At 28.6% G+C, this 20,024-nt stretch overlaps 2 protein-coding genes across 2 annotated transcripts in view; one reads left to right on the top strand and one right to left on the bottom strand.

Moving 5' to 3' along the window:
- LOC100206786 (gametogenetin-binding protein 2) overlaps positions 1 to 5,452 on the bottom strand; it is a 29,206-nt gene extending 23,754 nt beyond the window's left edge. Inside the window, exons 1-2 of the mRNA XM_065807711.1 lie at positions 5,221 to 5,452; positions 996 to 1,070 (exon numbers count right to left, since the gene is read on the bottom strand). Coding sequence (XP_065663783.1) covers positions 996 to 1,070; positions 5,221 to 5,307 — 162 coding nt within the window. The 5' untranslated portion in view covers positions 5,308 to 5,452. The remainder of the gene's footprint in view (positions 1 to 995; positions 1,071 to 5,220) is intronic.
- Positions 5,453 to 8,468: 3,016 nt separating this feature from the next.
- Positions 8,469 to 11,282, top strand: LOC136086547 (uncharacterized). The gene is made up of 4 exons (XM_065808800.1): positions 8,469 to 8,658; positions 9,711 to 10,008; positions 10,376 to 10,459; positions 11,075 to 11,282. Exons 2-4 carry the CDS (start codon positions 9,711 to 9,713, stop codon positions 11,182 to 11,184), a joined length of 492 nt encoding a protein of 163 aa, XP_065664872.1. The 5' UTR covers positions 8,469 to 8,658; the 3' UTR covers positions 11,185 to 11,282.
- The last annotated feature ends 8,742 nt before the right edge of the window (positions 11,283 to 20,024 follow it).

Genomic DNA, 20,024 nt, shown 5'->3' with positions numbered 1-20,024 from the left:
CAAATTTGGTATAAACTTGTTTTTTCTCAATGTTTTAACAACTATGTTTAAATATGACTCAACAAGTTTGATAAATAATGCTTGAATGATTTTTATCATGCTTTATTTTCTTTAATTTATATAGACACAAGATCTCTCTATTAAGAATTTAAAATAGAAGAACTCAAAAGAAATTTGTATATGATGGTTTATTATTAATTGTTTGTTGAATATATTTTTAGTGCTGATTTTATATGATTGCATCACCCATAATTAGATTGGGATAATTAGCTACCATTTTTTAATCTGTGTGAGCAACTTCACACCATAAACTCATTTAAAAAACTGTTTTTATTTAGGAGTACACTAAAATAAGTTAAAAGTTTCAAGTTTAACTTTATTCATAAACTCTTAAATTCATTTTTCAATATTTCAAACTCATTAAAGCAAACAAAAATTGGCAAGGCTAATGTTCCCAAATGTTGGATAATAATTTCAAAATATAAAATTAGTTAATAACTTTGATATTTTTTAAGTAAATTAAAATTTATGAAACTTTTGCTGTATTTTAGACTTACGAGTACTTTAAGTCCTATTTAATTTAAGATTATTTAAGTCCTCCACTTTTCATAGGGAGTGTAGTGTCATAGGTTAATTATGTAACACTAAACCCTTGGTTATAATGTTATATAGTTAACTAATATATAACAATTACCTAAATTTACAAACCTGCGCATCCCTTTATATTTTAGTTGTGGTATTATTTAGCATTAATATGTGATAAATGTATAGCAATTACTTCATCTTGTATAAATTTTCAAAAAGTGAAAAAAATTAAAAAAAAACAAAAACAAAAAAAAAAACAGATTTTAGTACATAGTGACCATTAACTGGAAACCTTAACTATATTAAATGTGCCAAATATAAAGTAAATCTGAGACTCCCTATAATCAATAATTATTCTATATAAATATAAAAATAAACAAATTCATGCTCTAATTACTGTTAAAGTTTACTTTAAAAAAGTGTGCTACATCAGCTTCACTGACATATTCAGCAGAAATAATAGTTTCAGGAATTTCCATAACCATCTAAATAAAAAAGAAACAGATTATATAACTTAAACAGCTTACCCAGCTTACAGCTTACCCAGCTTACAGATTATATAACTTAAACAGTTTACATTTTAAGAGCATGAACATTTTTATAAGCCATCTACTATTTTGTTATTATTTTGCATTTGTGGTACAGTTTTTATGTTGCATTTAAATAGCATTAATTTGAGAGGAAATTAAATTTCAAAAATCTTTAATACTAACTACCCCATATACCCTAAAGAACACCCTGTATTCTTCAAAACCAGTTAAAATGATGGACCGTGTGGGTTCTGGAACTTAACATCAACAACATTATATATAACCTATATAACCTTCTGAAGTGATAGCAAGAGATTGAAACATATCTTGTTGCTTTTTAAGTTTGCGGATTGTGTATTGACTATAGTTTTTGTACTCTGAAAAAACAACAGAAAGGTATAAAACTATTTATAAGTATACCACGTTTTTCAAGAAATAACTAAAAACAAACTTGCAAAATAAATTTTGGTTGACAAACTTTACTTTTTACTACATCCCTGTTATCCCCAAGGTCAATAAACTAGTGAAAGTTCCAAGCACCAGGTAGAGTTGCTACACCATTGTACCTTTCTCTCTTTTTCCCCCATAGGAGCTGCAGGTCTGAACCTGATATTATACAAATAATATTAACAACTTTGATTTTCTTAATACAAAACTCATACATGGCTTCTGTGTTAAATTTGGCTTTGATATGACCATTTTAGACAATCTAGGACTTTCAACTTTTTTTATAGTATTACCAATGCCATGGCATGGTAATATTTCATTGAATGTGGTAAAAAAAGTTTCACTCAGCTCTAAAGAAAATTTCACTCTATGACATGCATAGATTATAGAAACATTAAAAATTTATTTACTTTCCTGCATAACCATCAGTAATAAATATATATTTCTAAACAGATTAGGTAATTTTGCTTTTAATGTGGCTTCATAATGTATCACTTATAGATGCAAAACATAATCTTGGGTGTTCCAGTGATTTGAGTACTCTGAATTTCAAAATTGGACTATAAAAGCACAATTTTCTATAGTTACCAATAATAATAATACATGATTGATCCAAATATTAGTTAAATAAGGTACTATGAAAAGAAGCGGGCAATAAAAGAATAAGTCAGTAGTTTTTCTTAGCAAGATATTATAAGTTAGATCAGGGTTGATAGGTTTAAACCAAATGGTTTACACTATTAAGAAATTTTAAACTTAAAACAAATTATGAATAAATTTTAAAAAGAGAAATGAAACAAAAAATAGCATTTGCAAATTTAACTATATTTTTAATGTAAATATTTAATATAAATGTAATTATTTAAAAGCATAAAAATATTTTAAAGAATAAGTTTCTTTAACTAAAAAATGTCTAAAAACTTTGGATTTTAGAATTATAATTGACATAGATAAATTGTTACATGCGCTAACTACTGGTGAAGGAACTTTTTCTACCAGGCTCATATATTAAAAGGAGAGAAACAACTGTCGATGGTAGATTGAGTTGATGGAAGTCGAATAAGCAGCAAATCGAATCCTTTTCTACACATTATTAAATAATGATATATTGAAAAATATTAATGAATTACTATTAAAATATTGATAGACAAATTTTGATGAGCTAAAATAGAATAGTATTTAAGAAAAAATGGTATTAAAAAAAGTGTCCATTAATAAAATTATACAATTATCCAAAGAAATAACTTTACAAATATCCACAAAACAATACATCAAATTATTGTGAAAATATTTATTACAGATATTCAAATAGAGATTGAAATACTGCCCCTTCTAATTATCATTATATTAAGATATATAAATAAGCGGAGAACATTGAACAAGTGTGAATATAGCTGACAAAACTAAGCCATTGTGTGCAAATATTGAAAAGATTCTTTATGCAATACATGATACAATTGAAGTCATGATATCAAATCATTTTACAATTGTATTATTCACAAATCTCTTAAAAAAACAAGTGTGACCAACAATGGGATATACTATGACAGATATTGCTTAAAACTTGTTATACTTGAAAGAATTCAGAAAAGGTCGTAACAGGGATTCAAAACTTATTGCTTATCAATTCAGAAAATTTTTAAATTCATGACATGGTAACACTTCATTCAATCTTAAAATAGTGTTAGTAAATCAACTGTTCAACACTGAAAGTTATTTGGCCATGACTAAGGAGAATAATTTACTCAAGTAAAATACATATTGTTTGTATTTAAATAAAAATTTAACTAAATATGGTTTCTTTTAAAAAATATGGAACTTAAACAAACAAACAAAAAAACATGGTTTTTTTAGATTTTATTAAAAAAACATGGGTTTTGGTATTTTTCAACCAGAGTTTAATTGAAGTCAGATCACCAGCTATTTAATTCAGAAGTTGGATAATCTGTATTTTGCAATTGTTTATAATTTATCTAAAAATCACTTGCATATTGTCTGTAAATTGTATGCAATTGTGATGAGTGGTTCTTTACCAGAATAATTGATTACTACTGTAAATCTTAAAAATTCAAAAAGCATTCTTTAAAGTAAACCTTTTTATATTCTTATGTTTAATTGTTGATATATCCAACTTGCGATTGTGAATTTGATAATTGTCAATTTGAATAGTGCAAAAATTACAATTAGTATAATACTTTTTACAAATACTTTTTATAAACTACATGATTGCCAAAATTTTAAAAACAAATACGCCTCAATATCACATCAGGTAGAATTTTATACAAAAATTGTTACATGAAAGTAAAAGATGTTTTTTAATTGTTAAGATAAATAGTTGCCCCACCTAATTATGTAGGACTTCCAAAAAAAAAACATAATTATTTTTTTTTCTTTCATGTCAGTAAACAAAAATTAATATTTAATCAGGACTCTATTTGCAAGTTTTTTCAGCTATTTCTTAAAAAATGTGGATAATATAGTTCTCTATCTGATATATTTGCTTCATTTCATATTTTAGCCATTGTTGTTTCTCATTTTATTAAAAAAATGTTGAATAACTAGGTTAATATCTCAAATAATGTAATTTCTTTGTTAAAACCTGTGATTTAAAACTTGTAAAACTTGGGTGATTTAATGTGGAATTATATTTATGCTAATAACTTTTCTAATTTATTTTTTACTTTTATAAAGACTGATTTCTCTTTCTTAGGGTGTATAAACAACATTAAATGGCATTGACACACAATAACATTAGTGTAAAATGAAAAACTTATATTAAAAAACTAAGAAGGTTGGTTACAAAACCTGAGATATGGACTTTTTATCTAATGAAGTCAGCCTATTATAGAAAATGGGATGATTTGCAACCCTGAGAAGAAAATTTTGAATACAATCAAAAACAACTTTTCCCCTTTTTAAACCAAATAAATAAACAACAAAAGTACTTTGACAGCAAAAAGGTTAGCTAAAGAAGTGCCAAGTCTTCAAAGCTCATTTTGAAAATAAATTAGCAATCATAATTATTTCTTTTTATATGGTTTTTCACAAGTGGAAATAAAAAACGTTGAAAAAAACATTTTAAAGTAATTCAAGTATTCAGTAAGTAACTTGAAAAATTTAATTCGGGTAAAGCAAGAACATAAATTTTATTTTGGTATCATGCCTTTAAGTGTATTATATCACAAATACATTTTAGACAATGTAGTAAAATTTATTATATATTGATTGATTAATAGTTTAAATAGATAGATAGAGGAATTAATATATATTTAATGTAGAAACATATGCTTCATATAGAATGGAAAATAATTATATATGCCAGCTAGTTAAAACCATGCCAAAATTTTAAAAATTGACTATTCCTTTATTGCTAAGTGTAAGTTTCTGATAACTTATGATATACTCTTAATTTTTTCAATTGTTTATAAAAAATTTAAAATAATTACTACACCTCGATGCTGTTGTAATATTGTTAATTACTCGTTTAAAACTAGGCACTCGATTTTTTTGAGCATTTTGTTTTATAATTTTTAGTTAATAATAAGTTAATAAGAAATTAGGGTTTTTTCTACCCATCCCAATGTCTTCTTTTTCTTTTATTATTATTTTTTTTTCTGATAATATTTATGTGTTTAGAATTATATCTATGCTTGCTAACCGTCAAAGACTCTTCTATCATTAGTGGAATTTGCCTGCGTTCAAATCGGTATTCATCGTCTCTACATACAGCAATTAACTTTGCCATTTGCAACTAATGTAAATTTCAGCAATATTTCTATTGTGTATATATATTTTTAAGTACTTATTGTGATTAATTCCCAGATTCACGCTAAAGCTTCCATATCTAAATTTTCGCCTCTACTTGGTGTAAGAGAAACATTACAGTGCACGTCGGGAACGTAGTTTTGAGTTCTGATTTTAGTTTTGGGCCAACGTCAAAACGTTAAACGTTGTTAATCAATAGTAATTTTTGCCTCCTATTTCATTAAATACGATTTTGGTAACTTTTTTAAAACTATTTTTATAGAATATCTGCATAATGTAGTTACTTAGTGACTATTACTGCATAGCAACAAATTTGGTTAAAACTATTTAGGTTATGCGTATCAAAAACCAATTTTTTATTTAGAAATTTAAAAAAGTAGAATGTAATTGCCTAAAAATTAGTATATTGGCTATATAAGAACACGTTTATTAATAAACTATTTATATAAATAAAATAATTAATATTCATAATTAGTAAGATTAGTTCCATGCTTAAAAAATGCGGTTTTGGGATTTTGCCGTTTCGAAGTTGCGTAAATAAGACGTGGTATAATTAAAATTAAAATAAAAAAGTTAATGACAATAAAAAGTATCGTCGCAAATAATCTAGACGAACATTATTTTTTTTTAGTTACGCGTAAAATTTTTAAAGACAAAGAGTAAAAAACACGTTTTTAATTTCGTGCTCTCCACGCAATAACAAATTAAACAAAAGATTTTTAAACGCTGCGTTTCAATATCTTTGCTACCGTTAACAAAGCTTAACTAAATGATTTTTACGACGCTGACGCCTAAACTTTTCGTAAAAATAATTTTGATTCGCAATATTTCGAAACAGAAACTTTTAAAACTGAATTTTTGTAATTTAAAAAAATATTTTTGCTGAAATACAAACACTAAAAACAGAAATAAAAATTTTGACAAAAACTAAATGATTGTAATTACTTAGTATGATTTGTCTAACAAAAAAGCTGGTGCTCTGATAAATCATCACAAACACTTTCAAATTTTCGAGTTTCAAACTAATATCTTTAAAATGAAGAACAATAAAAAGTGGAAAATGGACTGCAACATCTTAGTGGGCAATTGTCGTCCGGGAGACGGACGTCCAGCGAACGTCCTCCGGACTCATGCCCACTTGGATGTACTTGAAACTAGTATAATCATTTTTATTTAGAAGAAAATATATATCATTTTTATTTAGAAGAAATATATATATATATATATATATACATATATATATATATATATATATATATATATATATATATATATATATATATATATATAGAATATATGTAACATAATAATATTGTTATGAGTATATAATTCATTTAAAAGCATATTTTAAATATTACAATAAATTATATTATCTCTGTTTTTTCTTGTATCTACTATTTTGTTAGTCACGACTACGGCTTTTTTAGGCATTCACACAAGAATTCTTTCGCGCGGAATTAATATCCAAGGGAATTATATCGTTGTAATTGTTAACAGTTGTCCAAAGAGAATTATAAAAATCGTCAAGAGTTGGACAACTCTTGACGATTTTTATAATTCTCTAACGGTTTAAGGTTAAACAATTCAATATATGTCCGAAGGTTTAAAGTTAAACAATACGCAATAGTTAAACAGTACGCAAAAGTATTCGTAATTTTAAAAGGTACTTAATATGCATTAAGTTTGTATCATGTATATTTTGTTTTCAAAGGAAAAAAGTATTTTTAATCAAAGTTAATACTATGTACTTGCTTTTTTTAATGTTAACTTGAGAAAATATTAGAGTTTGATTTAGACTACTTTGATTGGTTATTTCATTAGTCTATGAATCTAATGAAATATAAAATGTTTTTATTTGTTGTTCTTGTTATTGTTGTTAGAAAAAACAAAATGTCTGAATGTAGTAATGATTGCCACAAGACCCTGCGCATAACTTTGAGTGGAGCACAGAAACGGAAAAGACTAAAACAACAGTCAGAAAAGAATCTAAGTTAGATTTCAAAAACACGATAAACCACTGATTTTATACAAGTACCACACGGTGTTTAAGAACTTCTTGTTCTAGCTGTTTAGCTATTTCTCAAGAACATGTGGTGAGAAGAAACGGCACCGCAAATGCAAATTGAGAATGTTTGTTAGACAAAACCAAAATGATGAGGTCGTGCAGCAATAATTTTTATGTTTCTCCCCCGTTTATGGCAAACTGTACTGTCTGCTTGCAAGCTGATTGGACCGTATGACATTCAATTTAATAATAATGGGGTTTTGGGCTTACTTATTTATATATATATATATATATATATATATATATATATATATATATATATATATATATATATATATATATATATATATATATATATATATATATATAAATTAGTAAAAACACTTATCTAATTTTTGATTACTTCAACACTGTGTTTCACCATCAGTAAGTTTTCAAATTATAGAAAAATTATTTCACAGGAAGTTGGGAATTGTAAATATAATTAATTATTTTATATATATATATATATATATATATATATATATATATATATATATATATATAGATATATATATTTGGGTGGGTGTGTGTGTGTGTGTGTGTGTGTGTGTGTGTGTGTGTGTATGTGTGTGTGTGTGTGTGTGTGTGTGTGTGTGTGTGTGTGTGTGTGTAATCACTGGTTACATGTTCATTTCATTTTGCATTCATGCAATAAACATAACCATTGCTACAATGTTCGATACCTATGGACATATAACAATTGCACTAGCGGGTAAAGTTTGATACTAAACATCATTATTACATGAAAAAATATGTTAGATTTTGCTTCAACTTAGAGTACATGATTGTAAGCTTTTATATAAAAAAATAGTACCTTTCTCCATTGTTATTTGGTCCAATCTTTGTGATCCATGGCCCACTGCAACCGTCGCGTTTGTTGAGCATTAGTCAAGAGCAGTTTTTTGCGTGGTCAACGTCCCAGCTAGCACACATACATTGGGCCAACGTCGGCACAACGTCGGAAGCGTTGGTTTATTTTATCACTCAAGTCATAACGTCGAACCAAAGTCGGGCCAACGTCGGAATACGACTGAATTTTTGCTTTTTTGAATACGTTCAGTGTGTTACAGGTTTTACAAAAAATTTCGGCCGTTCTTAAAAAAATCCCGTTAAATGTTAGCTGTGGTTTATGCAAAGAAGTTGTAAAGAAATTATTCTAAAACAAACAGTTTGAATCACGAGAAGAAGTGGTATTAAAAGAATCAAAAAAGATTGAATCACGCGAAGAAGTGGTTGTGAAAAAAAATCCCCTTTGTTAGAATCCAGTTGGCTAAAAAGATACAGGTACTTATTTTCATTTTTGTGTTTATTTAACTTTATACTAGTAGTTTACTAGTTATGTAGCTACATAATTTGTAAATAAACTTGTCTATTTTACATTAAAGATAGTAGAATTTTTAATTTTATATCAAGAACTTGAGTACCCCATTTATTATCATGGCCTGAACGAAGATTGTGCTGCTTCGCCGAATTCTCCTCAGAGCAGCACTGATTGCAGGAGAATCTACAAAATTGTGCTATAACATTTCTATTAGGCTACCATATCATGCATCAAGACTACATTTTATGCTCTTAGATTTTTATTTTATTTAAAAGATATATGTTTCTTAATTAAAATTGAATTGATAAATCAATATTTGGACTAATCAATATTGATAGTAAATTTCTTAATGTTCTTAAAAAACTTTAAGTAATTTACTGTTTTTATATATTTATAATAGGATGTAAAATTGGTAAAAGATGTAAAATGCTAGAATGTTATAATAATAATAATAATAATAATAATAATAATAATAATAATAATAATAATAATAAACTTTTTTTTTGCTGTGCACATACAATGTGGTGAATCTAACATACAATGTAGATGTTAAACTTTGACAGCATTTGGAAAAGTGCTTATTTTTTATTTTTCATTTTTTCATTATTTTTTTTAATTTTCTTTTGTTTGTTTTTGAAACAATCAAACTTGTTTTTGAAGACATTCACATTATTAGAGTTGATTATCTCTCTTGTTTAATTATTCCAACTGTTAACTGTTCTGTTTGTGAAGAAGTTAAATCTTGTGGTAGTGAATTTATGTATGAATTGCTTTTGCATTTTCTGAGTATGACCTCTTGTTATTGCATATTTAATTATTTTAGGAGGATCATTCCATTTAACTTTATCCATATTTTTACTTATTTTATAAAATTAAATCAAATCACCTCTTGCTCTTCTAATTTTTAAAGTAGTCAAGTTAAATCTTTTTAAAATCTTGTTTTTTTGTATTAACAATGATTAATAATATTATGCTACTAATATTATACGTTATAATTTAACTGATAATTGTTTAGATGGCTGCTTCATATACAACAAACAGAAGAAGAGTGAGAGAGCAAGTTGATAAAGATATGGAAGAAATTTATGGTGAAAGTTATTATCAGAAAAGTAATGTGTCTACCTGTAGCATTTCTAATGATTGTGAAAATGTTTATTATGATGACAATGCATATGAGGTTGATAATGACAATGATGAAGATAATTTTCCTTTTCAAATTCCTAATAATCAATATGACGATGATCAGGATAAACGCTATTTCACATCAGACTCAGAAAATGAAAGTGATCTGGATAGCAATCCTGATGAAAAAGGTATTACCACATCTTGTAGTATGTTTCTTTCGTATGTTTTGATTGTTCATTGTTTCATTCTTATTTACTAACACGTATCATTATTTACTGAATGAAACTTTAGTTTAATTTTTTTTTCAATTATGTCTTTGTGAAGCATTTGTTTTGTAATTCGTCATTTGTTACCATATCCCTCTTTAACAGCTGTTAAAAAGGGATATGGTAATGTATTTTATATGCATTTGCAGCATTTTAATGGTGATTGGAATTCATATATTATTTGTATAAGAGAATTTTGAAGCATATTACTTCTAGTTTTTGCAGTAAAATACTGATACTATTTTAATAATTTTCAATAATTTTAATATTTCAATAATTTCTTGTTTAGGCGTGGTATTAAAAAATGAAAGCGAAATATCAACGAATGTAGTAATTATTAAAAAAAAAATATTTTGTCGCCATGTTAATGCAGGTAATATATCCACACAAAAATTTGTTTTTATTTATGGACATTTTATTTGTATATTGTGCTTATATTTAACATATGTTTGTTATTAACTATTTTATTACTTAAATATAGATTTTATATTCGATGTGTGTGTGTGTGTGTGTGTGTGTGCGTGTGTTTATATATACATATACATATATATATATATATATATATATATATATATATATATATATATATATATATATATATATATATATATATATATATATATTTATATATATATTTATATATATATTTACATATATATATATATATATATATATATATATATATATATATATATATATATATATATATATATATATATATATATATTTATATATATATATATATATATTTATATATATATGTACATATATATATATATATATATATATATATATATATATATATATATATATATATATATATATATATATATATATATATATATATATATATATATATATATATACTGCCCCTCCAGATTTCTGAACAGTCTTTATTGACAAAACTTTGTGTAAAAAAATAGAAACTGATAAGTGTTTGCTAATAATATAAATAAACACAAAAATATATGAATACCTATAATTTTAGCAGTAGTTATGGCAATGCCTAAAGCTCATCAAACGAAAGATGCAAATTCAAAGATTTCTACCAAATTGTATAACGAGGAGCATTCCAACGTTGTTGTTAGTCTCAAGTGAAGTAAAGATGCAAGATTCGTAAGGATGCTTAGCAGTCGAGAAGAACATTTTGTTTGAACATTTGTACAAATATTATGATATAATTATATTGTTTATTACAACAAACATTGATTTTCTCTAAGTAATTGTTTAATTTAAGTTGGTTCATTAATCAATGTTTTATTTTCGTTCATCAGCGTCAAATTTTATTCAAACTTATTTGGACATTACATTTTATTCAACATTACAAAGAAATAGTTGTGCTTTATTTAAAGAAATAGTTACCCTTTAGTTGAAAAAAGTTACACCTTAATCAAATAAATAGTTTTAATTTGATTGCAAAAGCTTTTTTTTGATTGAAAAGATGAGCACACCTTTTAAATTAAATTTTTGCAAACAAGTAAAACTAATATTATTTGAATTATACGTTGGACCAACGTCAGAATGCGACGCTCGCCCAACATCGAAATCCGACGTTGGGCCAACGTTAGCCCAACGGTTGGTTGCGACGTCGCGCCGACTATCAAATCCACGTTGGCTCGATGTCGGTTGCCGACCATCGGCCAACGAATTTTTCGACGTTGATCCAACGTTGGGCCAACGTCTATGTGCTATCTGGGGTGCTACAAATCCATTTTGTACCAGACATCTCCGAACACAACTTGTTGAGACCGGGTGCTCCTGCAGCACACCCTAGAGCTGCTTGCAGGTCATTCTTCTGTTTTTTCGACAGTTTGCAAACAGAACCTTGTACGTCTTGTACGCGGCGTCATGACGTGCTTTCGGCCTGAAGTGGAACGTGTTGGAGAGGACGTAAAACCAAAGTCCAATTTTTTCTTTGTAGTAAAAACTGCTATTTTACTTAGTCCACATTTCTTGGCAATTTCCCGTTGTGAAAATGTTTCCAACTTTATTAATGCTTCAACTTTGCCTCGCTTTGTGGGACAAGGGTCCCACAAAGCGAGGCAAAAATGTTAAACTGTATCACTATCGACAGAAATAATTTAACAAATATTCACTTAAAGGTCGTTTAAACCAATCATATTCACTTGTCCGCAACTTACATTTTACAAGACAAAATATACCAAATGTTTACTAAAACACATAATTCTACAATAATAGTTAACAAATTCAAATTTAAATCAATAATTTCAATACTCAGCCACATCCACAGGATGTTGATGATAAAATAAAGCAGTGCTGCCACTTTTTTAGAATCTAGAAAGTGGAATCAACTAATAAAAAAGCCTTCTCTCGGTGGCTTTTTTATTAGTTGGTACCACTGTGTGTGTATATATATATATATATATATATATATATATATATATATATATATATATATATATATATATATATATATATATATATATATATATATATATATATAACACTGTATATATATATATATATATATATATATATATATATATATATATATATATATATATATATATACACAGTGTATATATATATATATACAGTGTATATATATATATTTACAGTGTATATATATATATATATATATATATATATATATATATATATATATACAGTGTATATATATATATATATATATATATATATATATATATATATATATATATATATGTATATATATATATATATTTATATATATATTTTTTTGAAGTTATTTAGGTGCCCCTTACGGTTTTTTCACAGAGCACCGCGGAAGAGCATTTAACAAGGATATCACGCCTCCTTCCACACCAATATCGCTTGTTGGGCAAGATCTGGCGTCGAACCTCAGACCTCTGGGTTCTAAGCCAGAATTCTAACCACTACGCCACGGCTGCTCAAAAAAAATAAATAATAGTAATAATAATAATATATATATATATATATATATATATATATATATATATATATATATATATATATATATATATATATATATATAACACTTTATTCTAAAAGGTTTGTAAATTTCATGCCAAACCAGGGTCACAAAGCGCAGGATATGTTTGATGGTTGGTAGAGTTCCTCAATAAACATCACATTGACCTGCCATAATGCCGGGGCCATTTTTATGACATTTTTGCGGCAATGAGTGGTCGGTATAACGATCTGTGGTAATCCATAAAGCACATACGCAGTAAAACCATTGATTTAGGACCCTCCTTATCCTCTTGTAAGCATCAGTATGCTATTATTTACCATCTACGGACCTACCCATTATTTATTACAAAATCAACGTCCATTCCCAAACGCATAAACTTTTTTAAACATTAGAAACAAAAAAACCTTTAGTTGATTTGGCACTTCTCTGTTACATGACGTAATATCAGTTTTTTAAACTTTTAAAATTAAATTCATTTGTTAAAAAAAGAAAAAAAGAAATCATGTTTAACGTGAGATAGAGAATGAAAGATAGTACTCGCTGTCTTTAATACCCCATCCCCTTGTACCCGTTCGTACGTTTTTGGGTAACTCCTTCTCCCACAAATGTAGGTATTTTATAGGATAATTTTTATTTAGTCACAGTTTGATTTCATGCGACGATTTCCAATTGCTTCCAACAAAAGAGATACTGCAAAATTGAATCTCTTTAGGGTCTATAATGACTGATGCATGTTTCAAAAATAAGCTTGTACAGTTTGCTGAATTCGTTGAAGCAGTTAATGATAAACAACATGAATGAGTCTCTCAACAAAATTTCATATACCAACCGATCTATTAGAAATAAGTTCAGGGATTATTTCCATGTGGAAATAGTACTCTGCATATATTTGGTGCTGATGGTAAACAACTGCAGCGCGAAGCGTTGTTCTCAAAATAGAAATTTAAAAAGAATAGACTTTGCACATTGATGTGCAGCGATCGGTTATCTCAATCGGCTGTAATAAGGCTTAGAGACAAAAATTTATGAGAATAACTTTGAGACGTGGTTAATGGATTTACAAATAAGAAAATACGAAAGGCTTTACTGCTTGAAAAATTATAAATGTAAATTTCTAATTTAATAGAAAAGTTAATAATGAAGTTAATATAAAAATCATGTAAAAGTTTTTTTTCTATGCTTTGTGGGGGTCCCTAAGAAAGTGGGGCCCTTGTGAAATGGAAAACCATGCCTATGTCTAAATCCGACCCTCCTAAAGTTAAATTATTTAAACTACAGCTAACAAAAAAATAAAGTTATACAAAAAATTATTTTGATACTTAAATATAAACTGTTTAAACAACCGCCAACATAAATATAAAAAATTCCTTAATTTTTTATAGTTATGGTAATGTCTCTTTTTTGATATCCATCCAATTACCAACCCACCCTGGAAATTCAAACTTCGTCTATGCTATTGACAAGCCATTAACAAACTCTTTACTAGAAACCTATATATCACATCATCTGTCTTTTATTTTAAGATGTAAGAAAAATTAACAATTCTAAAATCAAAATTTATAAAAAAAAATCAGTGAATATTCTGATTAAAATTTTAAAGGCTTGCTTTCGGCAGTAGATTTAAATAAAGTATACCAACTTAGTATACTTTATTTAAATTTACTGCCGAAAGCAAGTCATTAAATTTTAAACTGAATATTCATTGATTTTTTTTTTATAAATTTTAATTTTAGGTTGAATGTCTGGACGTCCAAAGTACGTCTTTTGAACGTTCTAGATTACCTTGTGTCTACAGGTATAGTTAAGTTTAACTCACTTCAATTTTTTATATACTTGTTGTAGAGTTTTTGCTATTTTTGTTTTTAATAATTTTCTGATGATGTTAGTGATCCATGGACAATTCAAATGTTTCAGTTTTATTTTCTTATGCTTCGATCGGAAAATGTTTACTGTAATGTTTTAGAAAATTATCTATAAATATATTATTAAAGTTACATTTTTGGCAATAGAGTGTAACCTTAAATGTACGACAAATCCTGCATATAATATATTTATAGATATTTTTTTAAAACATTACAATAAACATTTTCCAATCAAAGCATAGGGAATCAAAATTGAAACATTTGAATTGTCCATGGATCACTGACATCATCAGAAAATTATCAAAAACAAAAATAAGCAAAAACTCAATAACAAGTATATAAAAAATAGAAGTGTATAAAAAAAAGAAGTATATAAAAATTGCAAATATTAGGGGAAAGGCGCCTATGATGGCATAGCGCCTATGATGGCATACCGGTCATATTTCCATTAAAATTGGTTTAAGTAAAAAAATGATTAGACCTACATGACTATACTGACTTTACATTAGTTTTAGTGAAAAAACGTCCCTTGTGCACAAGTATTGTTTTTATAATCAACAAAAATTGATTTTGGGATGTGCTGTTGTAGTTTTATTTCTTTCATATATTTAAGATTGTGATTTTACATTCAATTTTTGTGCATTTCAATTGTGCATTTTATATTCAAGTTTTGTGCATTTAGTGAAATAGTTACTTTAATTTTATCTTTTTGAACAAAGCAGACACAGCTTGTTTTAATGAAAATGATGACTTTCACCCATGATGGCATACTGACGAGTTGGGGGTGTTGAAATATTGACAAGTTGGGAAAACCTTTTTTTTTTATAAGAAAAACTTATTTTTAAGTAAAGTTAAAAGAAAGCGATGGTCCAAAATTTTTTTTTGGTTCAAAAAATACGTAAAATGCAATATATCCTATGCGCATGCGCAAAATTTTACAATGCTGGTGTGTAGCATGAAATGGTAAATTAGGATGGTTTCGAGTAATTTCTGGCTTTTCTGAGGGAAGACTCTAAGGTTAAATGGAATCGTTAAGTTACCCTCGATCCTAACTAGCCCCATCCTCCCCTATGCCATCATAGGAGCAGTGGTTGCCTATGATGGCATACTTGTGCTTTTTTTTACAATAAGAATAAATTATAAAAAAATAAAACTGATGAAAACTCCCAGGGTAATTATTGTTCTAGATTATCTTTTATTATTGGTCTTCAGGATACTAAATAATGAAGCTTCAAAGTTAAGTATGACATCATAGGCGCCTTTCCCCTATCTTAATCGACAAATTCGGGTTTTTTCCAAAGTAAACTTTTCAATGACATCAAAGAAATCAACTCGTTTCGCTAAATTATTTTCAATATATAATACGACAAGATGATTTAAGCAATCTTGACAGGTTGTGCTTCTTTGCCATGATTTCAATTTATTTGCCGGTTTGCTAAATGATCTTTCTGCTGATAATACATTTACTGGAATTGTACAAAACAGTTTAATTGCCAGACAGATGTTGGTAAAAATTACTCGAAGTTGTTTATCATAAATTGAATTCAGAAGGCTTTCAATATCAAAAACTGTTTTGTAAATACTTTTCAGATAAAGTATTTCACCAAGTCTTCTGACAGATCTTTCTCGTATACATTTTTTATTATGGGTGAAAATAAATCACATATTGCATTGGCTTCTTCAAATCGTGTGCTCAAATCATTATTTATAAAATCCAACACTGGGTAAACTACAGAACTTTTGAAATCTTGATCTGGTTTAGTAAAAGAATTTCTTTTTGTAGGAAATTGAGTTTGTATTCCAATAACTTCTTCCGCAACTTTTATCTCTTGAACATAACACCATTTGTTTTACCACACAAATTTGAACCATTGCCATAACTTTGTGAGCAACAATCTTGAAGAGGTAATTGTGTCTTTCTAGAGTGGCAAGTATTTCTTTTGTTACTTTTCTCCTGTTTTCCTGTTAAAGTTCATAAACTCTATGAAACGCTCGTTTACTTCAAATACCTCAGTGTCCGTATTTTGAGATACATACCTTAAAATAATAACATTTTGTTCGATGTGTGAAATATCCGGAGTTGCATCAACTATCAACCCATAAAAGATTTCATAATTTCTTTGATCTAAAATAGTTTGAAGGACTTTGTCTGAACATAAATTGCAAATTCATCTTGAGAGTACCAAGACAAATAATGTGGTTTTCCCTTAATACTTTTTGATTCTAACTGACTTTATTGGACTTTGGCTCGATATTGCTGTGTCACTTCATCATAATTTCCAATCAATTCTAAGATCCCTAAGAAATTGCCATTATGAGCATCCGCAGTTGTTGTGCTTTTTTCTTAAAATGCTAAACCTCTAGATGAACAACAAATGTATCTTTTAAGGAAGTAAAAGTTTAGTTTTGGAACATCAGAATCATAATATTTTCAAATGATGTATATGTCTGAACTCAAATAGTTTCAGAAAAAATAATTTTCCTTTTTTAGTTTATTGGTTTGATAACAAAGTTCAATTAATGTAAAATGATTTACCTGAAAGATTATGGACCAAATTATGCTAACCAATCCATTAACGAAGAAAAAACTATTATATGAGAAAAATGCGGGAATTTATTTATTTATTTTTTTTAATTTATTTATTTATTACACCGTTTAATAACTTTTACAATTTAAAAGTTTATAAATAAAAACACTGGCGGGGCCACTGTAGTAAAAAATGACCAAAAACTACTTTAAGCTGACCCGAGAAAACCGCTTTGACAGGGTGAAACTACAATGTTTCCTGACTCCAAAAATGTAAAATTTGAAATCTAACTATTTCGTCCAAGAAAATAATTTTGATTTTTAGTTTTTAGTACTTTGCACAATAGGGCAAAATGACAGCTTTTCAAATTTTGCATTTTTACAGCATTCAAAAACTCTCCAAAATTAGCATTTATTACTCTAAAACATAACAGTCTATATAGCAAGTATAATTTGTATTTATTTTAACTCAGAAGATAAAATTTTACCTACAATTTCATGGTTGAACTATATTATAAACATTTTGTTGCATCAAAGTTGTAAATAAGCTAAAAATTCCGGGAATAGGCAGTGAACATGTTTATTTTAAGTTTTGCATCAAAATTGTAAACAAGCCGAAAATTCCGGGAATAGGCAGTGAACATGTTTGTTTTAAGTTTTGCATCAAAATTGTAAACAAGCTAAAAATTCCGGGAATTGGCAGTGAACATGTTTGTTTAAAGTGTTTCACTTATCAGTTGTGTGAGAAAAATTTCAAAATGCCAAATTTTTCAAAAAATCATGAAGATTGTCGGAAATCTGTCTGTGTCTTGTGTCTGAAGAAGTGCTCTCGAGAGTTGACACAGTTCCTTGTTGAAAAGATCCTCAAGCATTACCATACAAGTCTTGATTTGACTGATACCAGAGTGCCAAGAGACATTTGTGACTCATGTCGAACAATTCTTCGGAGAAATGAAGGAAAAGATGTTAACTTGCCACCTTTGTTTCCTTTCTCATCTATAAAAGTTAGACCACCTACAAGAGATCAAGGTTGCAACTGTCTTATTTGTCAAGTTGGACATTTGAAGTTGAATGAGAAGAGCCCAGTGGACTATTCTAAACCTGTGGAAGATTGTACCCCTCAAAGATGTGGTGATTGTTTGAGTCTAGTTGGAAGAGGTCTGCCACATCAGTGCACTCCATTCACTTTTAGAGAGAATCTCAAGCAGCTAGCTACAGCTGATCCACTCGCTGCAGAGCAAATAGCTACTCAAGTCATCTCTACTAAACCTTCCACACCTGGTGGTACTGTCAAAATATCGCATCCTAAAGGCGGCTCACCACTTAGAGTTAAAACAGGTGATACTTTTATATATACATATAAAGATGGCAGGTTCAGAGGGAATATCTTTAATTTTAAAACTTAAAATTACAAAAAGTGTTAATATAATTTCATTTTTTAGGAAGCTCAAGTGCAAGAGCTCTTTTTCCTGAACCCAGCATCAAAACTGAAGATCTTGTACAAGTTCAGCTAAACACAGGACTGTCCAACCTTGGCATGAAGAAATTGGCATCAACCATCAACAGAGTCAGTGACACCAAGATTGTGGAGACTAGTTTTCTTGTTAAGTTTGAAGCCATTGGCAAACAGTTGTCTGAGTTTTTTACTCAAACCAGCATCCAAGTTTTATCAGAGAGTAACTCCACTGACTTTGTGGTTGTGCATTGCAAGGATCTTGCCGAGCTTTTGAATGAAGTCCTGCTTTCTCGAAGAGTTTTCCAGAATCATATTGTCAAGTTGGGAATTGATGGAGGTGGAGGATTTCTGAAAGTTTCTCTTGGCATCATGGAGTTGGATTCTCACTGTGATTCAAAGTCACCACCACGGAAAGAACTTTTAACTCAGAGGACTGCCAAAGACAGTAGTGTAAAGCGTCAAATGCTTGTGGCTTTATCAGAAGGACTACCAGAAAACTTTGAAAATGTGAGGCAGATCTTGTCTTTAATCAAGTTAGACAAAGTCAACTTTGTTGTCTCATGCGACATGAAACTTGCCAACATCCTTTGTGGCCTTCAGAGCCATGCAAGTACTCACCCTTGCTCTTGGTGCAACACAGAATCAAAGCATCTTTCTCAATCAGGATCTTTGAGGACACTAGGCTCACTTGTTGCCTGTTATCAAGAGTTTGCTAAGTCTGGTGGTGATATCAAAAAGGCAAGATCTTTTGGCAATGTAGTGCATGAGCCTTTGCTATCTGGTTCTGAAAACAAACTCATCTTGGAGCTCATACCACCAATGGAACTCCATCTTCTCCTTGGTGTGGTCAATCACATGTACAAAGCCATGACAGAAGTTTGGCCCAATGTTGTCAAGTGGCCCTCAGCTCTCCACATTCAACAAGAACCATACCATGGTGGGCAGTTTGCAGGGAATGCCTGTCACAAGCTTCTCAGCAATCTTGACCTCCTTCAAAGAATTGCAGAGACTGAGTCTGCTTTTCAAGTCTTTGGAATCATTGATGCCCTTCGAAAGTTTAAGTCTGTGGTGACAGCATGTTTTGGTATGGTTCTGGAGGATGACTTTTCTGAAAAAATTGATTGCTTCAAAGACTCATATTTGGCAATCATGAACATC

This window comes from Hydra vulgaris, chromosome 10 (genome assembly GCF_038396675.1).
Source record: "Hydra vulgaris chromosome 10, alternate assembly HydraT2T_AEP".
In the NCBI taxonomy this organism is placed as follows: domain Eukaryota; kingdom Metazoa; phylum Cnidaria; class Hydrozoa; order Anthoathecata; family Hydridae; genus Hydra; species Hydra vulgaris.
Note: the sequence above shows the minus strand (reverse complement) of the source record. Positions and strands in the feature narration are given on the sequence as shown.

What these genes read in the sequence shown, in the direction of transcription:
- LOC136086547 (XM_065808800.1), top strand. Translation starts at nt 9,711, where the DNA reads ATGGCTGCTTCATATACAACAAACAGAAGAAGAGTGAGAGAGCAAGTT. An exon ending in TAGCAATCCTGATGAAAAAG is followed by an intron (nt 10,009 to 10,375) that starts GTATTACCACAT and finishes TTTCTTGTTTAG; the next exon opens with GCGTGGTATTAAAAAATGAA. An exon ending in TTGTCGCCATGTTAATGCAG is followed by an intron (nt 10,460 to 11,074) that starts GTAATATATCCA and finishes CTATAATTTTAG; the next exon opens with CAGTAGTTATGGCAATGCCT.